Below are 12,745 nucleotides of genomic sequence, written 5' to 3'. Positions count from 1 at the left end.
TCGCAGATGGCGAGTCGAGCTCCCTAACCACCTGGCCACGCCGGACCCTATATTACTACGCAGTAATTACAGGCCTGTTTGTCTTACATCAGTTGTGGGAAAAGTTTTGGAACGTCTGACAAAAGATGCTTTGCTTGTTTGTTTGTAGTTAAGAACAAAGCTACACAAAGGGCTATCTGTGCTCTGCCCACCACGGGTATCGAAACCCGATTTCTAGCGTTGTAAATCCGCAGACATGCCGCTGGAATTTTATTGGATAGTCGACATAGTTTCACTAAGGGAAAATTTTTTGCTTTAAAAATCTTTTGACATTCTTTGAAAAGGTTACTGCTTAGGTAAATGAGGATAAGGATATAGATTTGATGTATCTGGATTTTCAAAAAGCATTTGACAGTATTAAAGTTAATACATTGTTAAGGTTGTTTCCATCCAAATTATACTAATAATTCAAATTATGATAACCCACATACATTAACTTGCATTTATTATAATTAAAACTCATCTGCAAATTTTTCATTCAGCTCACTAAATGATTTTTTGTTTTTTTTAATTATGCACAAAGCTACACAAGGGCTATCTGTGCTCTGCCCACCACGGGTATCGAAACCCGGTTTCTAGCGTTGTAAGTCCGCAGACATACCGCTGTGCCACTGGGGGGCTCACTAAATGATCTAAATCCTTTTGTAAAGCAGCAGCATCCTCTTCACAGCTAGTAACACCAAATACCTTAATATCACCAGCAAATTTAAGTAATTTATTGACCCTTCCTTCATCTATGTCATTGATGTAAATCAAAATGGGCAAAGGTCCTAAGACTGAGTCCTGAGGTACCCCACTTGTGACATTAATTCAGGATGACTGAATTCTATTTCTAAGAACCCTATGTTTTTTTCCATCCAGCCATTATTCTATCCAATTAGCTAACTTATCTCTCTCACACCTATGGAGATAATTTTTATAAACCTTTTATGTTGTACCTTGTCAAATGCTTTCTGAAAATCCCAAATACACCAAATCTACACCATTATCCTCATCTACGTAAGCAGTAACATTTTCCTATGTTTGTATCTGATTCTGTTTTAAGTCCTAGGTATTGTAAATATATTCTGAAACATAAACATCAGAATATGATGAGAAGGGGCAGCTCGAAGTTATATGGAATAGGTTTGTTCATATACAGCCAGATGTAAAGTTTAAAGCTGGTTGTTAACTATAATATAGTGCTAAAAAGCTTCTATTATCGCCAATAGGGCTGTGGTTATCCCACTTATTTTCCTCTTAAAAGACACAAGTGCAATATTAAACCTTATCTTTGAAAGGAGTGAGGTTTGATAAGTTATATTTGTGTGTGGATCTCTATATTTAACCGTCTGATGACGTAGTGACTGTGGTTAGGGGTAGAATGAATGAACAGAACTTGGAGAGAATCTTCTTTGTTTACTCGTTAAAACGGTCAGCCTTGTTCTCGCGACTATCTTGACATACCATACAAGGAAAACATTGTCCTGGTGTGACTGTTTAGTTTTATTTATGAGTTAGGCCTATCACTTGGTGAACTTTTAGAACACGTAGTAGAAGAAATAAACCACTGTTCTTTTCGTTTATAGACTGTGCGTTGCATTATTTCTACCAAATAATACTAAATAAATAAAAAATCATACAATTCTAGAAACCATTTAAGCACTTGTGTCAGGATTGAACTGGAATCAAGAACAAACTTCAAGATGACGATAGATGCCTGAAGTGAAATCGAAAATTTGTTGGAAATGATGAAACAGTGGAAAGTTGAACAACAAGAAGAGACAGAAAACTAGAAAAGAAAGAAAGAAAATTAAAGGAAGAGCAAGAAGAAATATATAGAAAATTAAAATAAGAGGGAGATGGGAATTTAAGAGAAGAGTTAAAAGAAAGATAAATAAGATTTAAAACAGAATTAAGGAAAAAAATGATTCAAGACAAGATTTAAGAAGCTATTGGAAATGTGCAGATGAGTTATAAAGGGAAACTGAGGTAGCAAAAAAAATGATATGTACGAAATACAGAAAGACTAACCATAAAATTGTAGTATAAAAAAACATCATTAAAGTAAACAAAAATTAATAGCAAAATAAACGAAATAGAAAAGATCATAAGCGACAGAATCAAACATCTGGAATATTAATTGGCATATTCAAGGATCAAAACTAGCCACATTTTTCTCTCCAACAACTCCAACCTCAAACACCATTAAGCGTGGAATACAAAATAACAGAAATCATTTGGTCTACATCTTTTACCACCAATGCTATGCCACCTATGCAGAGTCTTCCTGGATTAATCCAGCTACACCTCTACTTAATCCAGTTTCGGTGGCCCGGCATAGCCAGATGGTTAGGGCGCTCGACTCGAATCCCCGTCACACCAAACATTCTCGCCCTTTCAGTCATGGGGGTGTTATAACGTGACGGTCAATCCCACTATTCGTTGGTAAAAGAGTAGCCCAAGGGTTAGCGGTGGGTGGTGATGACTAGTTGCCTTCCCTCTAGTCTTACACTGCTAAATTAGGGACGGCTAGCGCAGATAGCCCTCGTGTAGCTTTGTGCGAAATTCAAAACAAACAAATCCGGTTTCGGAATTTAGGTAACCAGTTCACCAACATAACCGAATGGAGAAACCTACGGAAAAGTACCGTGGGAGGCATATCAGCCTCAATTTGAAATTATTCCCAAAGTGAACTGATGGAATAGTGAAGAATAACCTATTCATTTTGCTGCTCATTTAAAAGGACCAGCTTCAATAACGCTAAACTATAACAGCTATCAAGATTTAATAGCCACCTTGTCAAGGAGATATGAAGTTATCAGAAGTACATTTCTAACACCAAGTTTAGGAGCACAGTAAAGAGGAAGAACGAGATTTTAGCCAAAAAGTGGAAAAACTGGCCAAATTATCTTATTCAGAAGCTCCATGTGAAGTGATGAATTCGTTGGCAGTAGTTGATTTATGCATGATGTAGTGGATCAGGATATGTGAATTGGTCTCAAACAAAATATGTTTACATTATTAAAGGAAGCTATCCAGTTGGTGATGGCACTTGGACCAATTAAAGTTGCAGATAAAAAAACTAAATTCACCATCCAAAAATTATGAACATTTCAGATCAAATAATATAGAAACACCAACTCTCTCAAACGATTCATTAGACAACTTTTAACTCAGAACGGAAGAAGTAAACCACAGGACAGATGGTTTTTTTCAAATTTAACTTAAAAGAACAAATTGCTTGGAACTGCAGACAAGAACATTTAATTAGAAAGCTGTTTACTGAGAATGGAGGAAGTAAACCACAGAACAGAAGGTGTTTCAACTGTAAAAGAAAAAGGCATATAGCTAGGAACTGCTCCAGAAGTCTGACAGGAAAAGGAAACTGGTATAAGTGTGGAAAACATGGATATTAAACACGAAACCGTGATGAAGCATTCGTTGATATTGACCGAAGGAGACGATATCTCGAAAATGAGAACATTCCACCACCTCCAATAGAAATAACAAGTTCATTGTTTCAAGAAAACAGTCCACGAATCAACGGGTTTATTGATGAGAAGCCTTGCAGTAATTGATCGACAATGGTTTCTTCAAACCAATCTGGTAATGAAAGGTGTAGCAATAACCCGTAGTCATAAAGTTCCAGCAAGAGCAAAGCTAGGAGCCACCTTCACTAAAAAACTTGATGCGTGGGTAATTTATATTAAATAAGAGTGTATATTAGGAACTGACTTCATGGATGTGAGGTTAGACTAGCTTCAAATAGCTTCACTATCTATGACCAAAAATTCCTCACGAATTATATGACAATTACACAACTAAAGATTGAATTTCAAGAAACAACAAAGACATAGGGTGATCAAGACTGTCGACTTGGAGCGCAACAAAGAAGAATCTATAAGAACAGATGGTCCAAACCAGAGGTCATCTCTTGTGATTGTCTTTGGAAGGATGTTGACCTGCTGGATTGTCCATGATTCTTGTCGAGGCCACTTTCACAGAGTGTCACCAAGAATGGAACTACTAGTGGATTCCCTGAACTGTCTACCTGGAAAGTACTCCACCATTGACAAGACAGCAAGTGGCAATAAGGGACAAGAGATCATCCAATATTCGTACCATAAGCCACGGAAGAGAAAACAACCAAAAAGGACAATCATATACCACAAGTCAGTAAAGAAAGGAATACTACCTTGTTGATATAAATTAACATTGTGCTTTGGGTTTTGGATATTTCTGTATTGACATAATAACTGCAATGTTGGGTGTTTGAATATCAATGTAAAAAGAGTTATTTTATTGCTAAATAGGTAATTTTAAGTTTAGTATACTGTTTTATTTGCGTATTAAGGATTTGACAATTCTGGAAGAGGTCAGTGTTGTGAACTATGTTTTAATATTTTAATTTAAACAGTATGAATTGTCTTCTATTTTTATTTTTATATAACTCCCAATCCCCACCCTTAATTTCCTGGTTTATGTGTACTATAAGGTTATTTTAACAACTTCCTTTTAAGTCAAAATATTAGTGGTGACTGCCTTCCCACAACTCGCTGCAGACAGCGAAAAGCAATAGGAGTTGAGACGTTGTGGGTCAAATCACTGAACTCCTAACCCCTAATTTGATCATCTGTAGAGGCTACCTAGTTTGACATCTGCGTTTGGATTATGTCTTATAGATGGAATATTCCCAACGCGTTTGGGTGCTGTGACCATAGACATTTTCCGTTATGAGTTAATTAATAATGATAAAGTTTTGGAAATGGACACATTTTTCTTTCTTTTTAAAGCTAGAATCTCATAATAGACATCGCGGTTGGTATTTGCTTCTATTTGTTTATGTACAGGTATATTATGTAACACTACTTAGAACACACAATGGTATGCACTAAAGCTGACTCATTGTTTCGCTATTTATTCCACCACCAGTTCGCAGACTACTTTACCAATTAAGATCATTTAGGGTTGGTAATATGCTACTCAGTTTATATCCATTCCTGGAGAAATATATAAGTATAAAATCAATCATTACATAAGTGTTAAAAGAGCTTCGTTTCATTGCTCTTGGAGTTTGTGTGACGTGTGTATGACATCACTTCCAAAAATGAAAGCATTGAAATGAAAGAGAAATATAAGAATGCTAAATTATTATACGTGAAAATCCTAGCTATCTGTACCATAATTTTGAGTTCAATGAACAGATTTTGTCTTTATTTATGGTTAGACAAACCTGTTTCTCCAGTTCGTAACGTGAAAAGCTGCTACATACAAACATCGTGATTAAGTTGTTGTTAAGCGCAAAGCTACACAATGAGCTACTTGCGCTCTGCCCACCACGGGTATTGAAACCAGATTTTTAGCGTCATAAGTCCACATACTTACCGCTGAGCCACTGGGGGAGTTGGGGGATCGTGATTAAATATCGAAAACATTTGCGTCTAGTTATTTTGTGCATTTAAAAATTAAAAACAACAACACTAACAGCAAAATTGTGAAAAAAATATTTACTGTGTTGGTTTAAGGAATTATTTAAATTTTTACAATAAACAGTTTACTATCAACAGTTACCATGGTAATGTCATTTGGTTAGCTGCATGGAAAATGAAGTTGAGTGCTGATAGAATCAGTTTTCATAGGGTGTGAAAACTGAATTAAAAAAATCCTATCTAATCGATGAAAGTGACCAAAACCACAATTTCGAAGCGATCCATGGCAAAGTGTGGGTTTAACCCCATAAAACGCCACATGTAGAAACCCTTTATATCACTATATTTTCAAGTTGTAAACGATACTTAACATATGTTGTTTATATTAATATATTTTTCAATTGTTTAATAACTGTAGTCAAGTGTTTCGTATAATGTCGTCCATAAAATTAAGATCCACCTATATTTCTTTATTTTTGCTCTGAAAAAGCTTTGGGTTTTTCTATTGAAGTGATCGGGTATTTCATACATTAGAGGCGAAAGGGGATCAGTAGGGTATGTGACCTTCCCCAATTTTGTCTTGGTAGCGAAGTGTTCCTTTGAATTAGGAATAAAGACTTTCATAGAAAGTTCCTGTTTCAGTATCGAATTCAATGATTACTGTCAGTGTCCCCCAAATAAGGCGCTCCCTAATAGTCAGTGTCCCCCAAATTTAAATATACTCCATTGCCTACGATTTCATATTTAAAACAATAAAATGTTTTAACTATAGATAAGAAATCCTCGTCACGCCAAACATGCTCGCCCTTTCAGCCGTGGGGCGTTATAATGTGACGGTCAATCCCACTATTCGTTGGTAAAAGAGTAGCCCAAGAGTTGGCGGTGGGTGGTAATGACTAGCTGCCTTCCCTCTAGTCTTACACTGCTAAATTAGGGACGTTAGCCCCAGAGTAGCTTTGCATGAAGTTCTAGAAACAAACAAACAAATATAAACGAGAGAAAATACACCTATGTCTTTAGAACCGCAGTAGCGTATTGTCAACGGGCTTCCTTGTTGTTTGTATGTTTCAGACATTTTGCGCAAAGCTACACAAATGTCTGCGTGTAGTCATACCCAATTTTGAATGATAGAATAGAGAGAATGCAGCTAGTCAACAGCCCCAACCACTTGATTTTGGGTTGCTCTTGTCTAACGGAATGATAAGATTTGACCGTCACTCTTCTAACACAGCCTCAAAATGTTATTTTTATCCACAACGGGCTGCAGACCCTGAATCCTAGAATTTAAAGTGCGGCATTGATCAAATGGTTTCTACTACAATAAGGTTGATAGAGCACAGGTATAGATACATACACACGTGACACATAAGTTCCATTTTGTTCTGAAGGAACTGATATCATGTACAGAATTATTACTGACTGTACATATACATACAGACATGACACATAAGTTACATTATGTTATAAAAAACTGATATCATGTACAGAATTATTACTGACTGTATATATACATACAGACATGACACATAAGTTCCATTATGTTATAAAAAAAACTGATATCATGTACAGAATTATTACTGACTGTATAGATACATACACACATGAGACATAAGTTATATTATGTTCTAAAGAAACTGATATCATGTACAGAATTATTTTTGACTGTATAAATACATAATATACGTAAGCTGTATTATGTTCTAAAGAAACTGATATCATGTACAGAATTACTGTATAGATACACAATTGTTCGAAATTTGAAAGACTGACACATTTATTTGGTTTTCTCTTTTTTTTTCCTTTTGTTTTCTTTTTTGAAGAAACGGAGAAAAATCCTTTAAACTGTAAATATGGACAGAATGAATATTCATATCTTTTGGATAGACAGATTTTTTTAGCCTGTATTTTCATGCATTGTAATTAGGTCATTCAAAACTGAATTTTCTAAATTGTTTAATTTTATGGTCAAAGTAATAGACACTAGTGAGTTGTACCACTGCTGACGAATATCTAAAAACAAGTAACTATGGTGGGACAAAAGTTGCTACGCTGATATCATGTTCAGGCGAATAAAACAACATGAATACAAATTCTGCATTCATTAAGTGTTTAAAATGTGATATTTTTTCAAGATTTTCATTATTTAATTTTTAAAGTATTAGCCATTTTTTATCTAAGTTACTACAGAGTTTCAGCATTCTAAATGTACAACTTCTGTGCTAAACTCCTACTACGAAATATTATCGCTACTTAATCAGCGAAGTTTATTATCTGGTAGCAAGAAACACTACAGTTGTTGGATTCTTTAGCTTTAAAAAAAAAACGAATGAGCCCTCTGGTGGCTCAACGGTAAGTTTGGGAGCTTAAATAAACAAACAAACTTAAAGAACGAACAGAACAAGAACAGTCAGAACGCCATATATTAAATATAATAACAGATAATCGTAGTTTTGATATAGAACTGGAAAAGACAATATTATGCTTAATCATTGTTGTACAACTCAGTACTGCTATCCTTGAGAGAGAGAAAAAAAATTGTGTCAATAGCTATAAATGTTCTCAATACGACTTATGGAACGCGATTTAGTAAAAGTAGATGGAATATCGAAAATTAAATAATTTTAATAAGATTTTATGGGTATTGTAGTTTATAGAAATTGTAATTTTCAATCTGAACATCTTAGAGACTCTTAAGATATATGTGTGTTAATTCCTAATTTTGAACTACTGGCCAGAGGGGGGAAGGAAGTCAGCTAAAAGCACCCGCCACCATAATTTTTTTTTTTTAGCTTTTTGAACCGAATAACCGTATTGATAGTCATTTTTATAAAGCACCCACAACCCAAAGTGCGAAACATGCTCAACTAAATCGCATTTCGAACTCCGAACCCTTCCATCCGCAGCCCGATACACTATACCACTAATTCCTGAAATTATTACCTTTGAGTACATTCATGAATGGCTTAATATTATAAGTAGGCCTATAAAACGATGTTGACAAACAGATAAAAAAACTAACCGTTGATTGTTTTTTTCTTAGTTTATTTCTGTAGAGCTCCTAGTGGCAGACTGAGCAAATGTTCGGCGATTTGCACCCCGAAATTCTGAGGGATTGTAATGTCAAAGTTTACCATTATTTATTAATTCTCCACACGAAGCATTGATTAGTGAACTAAGGGAAAAAGTACTTGCAGAGCTGATCATAGTTTATCCGTGTGGTGAATATTAAGTGTTTTTGACAAACATTCCAATATATACGAGAACATTTATTACGTAATTTATATCATTTGAGTCCATTGATGAGAAACAAAGAACCTTTATAAGCTTTGTAATTTGTGTTAATAAGTTACATTAAACAAGTCACTTATTTATCTGTGATAATTCTTTAAGCAAAACCAGAATTTAAGCAGACCGAAGATTTAAGGCGTTCATTATTACAAAGAAAATAGTCTCAACTAAAAATATTCTATTAAGTCTCGAATACTCCAAGCTTATTAGAATATAAATGTGCGGTCCTTAGTTTTTGCCGATGCTGGTGCCCCTGGTGGGAACTAGGCGATACAAACAATATTGAAACTTTTAGGTATAAATTGTTTGTTTGTTTTTAATTATGCACAAAGCTACACATGGGTTATCTGTGCTCTGCCCACCACAGGTATCGAAACCCGGTTTCTAGCGTTGTAAGTCCGCAGACATACTTCTGTGCCACTGGGGAGCTAATGTATAAATGGGTTTGACAAACAATAATCAGTTGTAAAGTATAAATCAAATAATAATATATACACATGTGGTCTGATGATTGTTTGATTTTGAATTTCGCGCAAAGCTGCACGAGAGCTATCTGCGCTAGCCGTCCCAAATTTAGCATTAAAAGATTAGAGGGAAGGCAGCTAGTCATCATCACCCACCGCCAACGCTTGGCCTACCCTTTTGCCAACGAATAGGGTGATTGACTGCAACATAATAACCCCCTCCCCACGGCTGAAAGGGCGAGCATGTTTGGTGCGACGAAGATTCGAACCCGCGACCCTTAGATTGCGAATCAAGCTCCCTAACCACCTGGCCATGAACTATGGTATTTACAAACGGACTCGTCGGCACTAGATATGACAATTGTAGTGTGGTTGACATATCAATGCAGATTCTTCTTTGCTTTCACTCGTGGATTCTTGAAAAAATTACGGTTTTGTTAATGAAGTTTATTCTTTTAAAAAGAAATTTAACAAAGAACCTCTTCGTTAGTTTCACGAGTCTTACAATTTTACGCTATTTCTGTTTTCTAGGCATAATACCGAAGTAAAAATGAAAATAAATGTAATGAGCTAATCCTAATTTATTGCATCCCCCCTTATGTAGATGCATTGACATTCATTACCTGTTTGTTGTTGTTTTGTCAGTTGTTTGAATATTTAGCTTCTAGTTGACGTACCCGTTCAACACATGGGGGAGACATAGGCATGAGATAGGGGGCTCAGATCCGAATGTTGATCCCCCTATGCAACTCCTCGAGAAACCCGAAGAGTGCATGCCAGGTTTAGTGACAGTAGGTCCAGCGGTTCGCCAGTTATAATCGGACACACATACAAAGACTTGTCGAATAATGATTTAGACGAATTAATGCTGATAAAAACTGTAGCACTCTTCTATTCATCATGTTATGAGCTTGTTTCAATTGTCAGTTGGTAGTTCTAATTTTAACGCAAGATGTAAACGGGAGCCATAAAGGAAACAGTTTTTACCTCCCACTCTTTACAAACGTTTACGTGTTTCAACTTTACTCAGCGCCTCAAGGTGTGGCTGGTTTATTCAACATGCCTTAGGCACTAGCTCGTTCCTAATATTTCTAATTTTCCTTTCTTCGGAGATATTGGTAACCCAGTAACCTTGTTTTAACACTTAAGTGCCACCTGTTGGAATTTCACTTTCATTTATGAGCGATAATCGCGGCTTTTCTCTTCGGATGTTTACCTAAGCGTAGCCGCAGGTGACGGGGACTGTACTCTTGGGCACGCGACAGCAACTAACCTTGGGACACTAACTGCTTAACTGGAGCAGGGACGCGCCAAAGTGGGCCACGGGCGCTTCACAGACCCTACTCAGCCGCGGAGCAGTTCGAGTGATCAGTCGCAGTGAAAGCAAGTTAACATCGAGACCAAGTGTACGCAGGATGGTTCCTCAGGTAGGTGGAACGTACGTAAAAGGAAGTTATCGGGAGTCGTTAGGTGAACGAACCGACGCGGGGGTCTCGTCTGAAAGATTGTTGTGATAGATAATATAAATTTCCTAACGTATACACTTCCTCGTTCAGAATAATGATAAACTTAGAAAAAAAAACAAACATTAACTAATATATATATATGTTGGAAGAGCACTCGCGCTGTAAAAGTTACTGTAAAAATTATCGGGCCACTGAAGTTGGATGACAAAAATATAAAGTGTATAACATCAGTTACATGTAAGCATATAGTTTTACAGAGAAAGAAACGGTTACTTTGAAGGGTTTTTTGACAAAGTAGATTTTGTGCAAAATTTCATATGGCCTGTTGCATTTTTTCAGGTAAATTTAGAAATTTAGTAAAATTATTCAACGATTTTATTGGTCATCTTGTTTCTGAACTCTTTGTTAATAGTTGTGAAAGAAAACGTACTGTCAATTGTATATGCTGTAAATACAGTGTAGCTATTATTTGTTTTTGCATTTTTGTCATTAGTCGATCAGAAATTCAACTGATTTCTTGTACCCGTTTTTAAGATTGACATGTATAATTTCTTGATCTTTTTGAACTGCTTTAGGGGGATGGGTGGGAAGGGGGCTCCTACTTCCAGATCTTTATTGTAACATATATTTTACTTTTACTCAAATGAACTTTGTGTGTCCGCTTATTAAGCCTACCTAGTTACAGGACTGGCCTATATACAATACATCTGTGTCAGTCCACCCATAGTGTAGCTTTGTGAATTCGTCATGTAAATATGCTGAGTAAAGCGTTACACACGTTGAATTTGGTCGCTGATTTTATCTGTTACCAGTTATAACGCAAGTAGTCTCCATGTTGACCTGGCGTATCATTTACATCAGAATGTAAACTTTGTCTCTATAACAATCACACCGGATATTCAGTAAGTTTTTTCTAGCTTTGTCAACACCAATCCGCTACTTTATGTGAATATATTTTTTTATTAATGCAAACAATCAATTCTATACCGAGCCAGACGTTAAGTCTGAGTATAATAACGTTTAAACCGGTTACGCGGCAGGGTAAAGAATGGCTCACATTGTGTGAATAAAAGTTACAAAACGGCCATATATATATGTGTGAAAGTACTCAAAAAGATCAGTTAGAAATATAACGAAAGAATTGAGCACAACAACTTAACTCTGTATTACTGAGATCTTGTATCCAAATGATATAAATGGTTGTAATATCAACGAGTATGACATAGAGTAACGTGACTTGTATTGTTTGAACAATGACGTGAACGACGTTAGTCGGGAGAATTAAAACTTAAAATATCGAACAAAATTTGGTTTATACCGTTTAAATCACTAAGCATAATACGATAACTATTCTGTGAAATCTTAATTAAATAATTTAGTTGAGGAAGAAGGGATATAAATTAAGGAAAAATTATGACTAGCCAAATTTTCCGTTTATCTGTTTCAGCAATAGTTTTGAAGTTAAATTTGACAAGATTAGTTTAATGTTGGAGTGCTGACACTGACGTAAATTACCATATTTCGTGTCGTAGAGAGAATGCTGGTTCTTGAAGAATGTGTCTCTCTTTGTCGAAAAAATCACAAACAAATAAACAAACGAGATGGAATTTTTGAATGTAATTTTCTACTTAAATAAACAATTTCTAGTTCGGAGTTGTATTGAACTAAAACAAAGTTTTTACTGTCAATAATGGTATATTATTTTAAAGCATAATTATATGACGAAATGTAACAGACATAATAATTATACGACAAAACGTAACATACATAATAACTACATGACCAAATGTAACAGACCCGATAATTACATGATGAAATGTAATAGGCCTAATAATTATATGACAAAACGTAACATACATAATAACTACATGACCAAATGTAACAGACCCGATAATTACATGATGAAATGTAATAGGCCTAATAATTATATGACAAAACGTAACATACCCGATAATTACATGATGAAATGTAATAGGCCTAATAATTATATGACCAAATGTAACAGACCCGATAATTATATGATGAAATGTAATAGGCCTAATAATTATATGACCAAATGTAACAGACCCGATAATTA

The 12,745-nt window shown here is 35.5% G+C and overlaps 1 protein-coding gene across 1 annotated transcript in view; it reads left to right on the top strand.

Annotated features, from left to right (window-relative positions):
- The first annotated feature begins 10,569 nt into the window (after positions 1–10,569).
- Positions 10,570–12,745, top strand: part of LOC111085737 — a 56,592-nt gene continuing 54,416 nt past the window's right edge. The window contains exon 1 of the mRNA XM_022385724.1: positions 10,570–10,629. Coding sequence (XP_022241432.1) covers positions 10,618–10,629 — 12 coding nt within the window. The 5' untranslated portion in view covers positions 10,570–10,617. The remainder of the gene's footprint in view (positions 10,630–12,745) is intronic.

Source organism: Limulus polyphemus, unplaced genomic scaffold (genome assembly GCF_000517525.1).
Source record: "Limulus polyphemus unplaced genomic scaffold, Limulus_polyphemus-2.1.2 Scaffold584, whole genome shotgun sequence".
NCBI classification, from domain to species: Eukaryota; Metazoa; Arthropoda; class Merostomata; order Xiphosura; family Limulidae; genus Limulus; species Limulus polyphemus.
The sequence above is the reverse complement of the archived record's forward strand: the minus strand, read 5'-3'. Positions and strand labels throughout refer to the sequence as shown.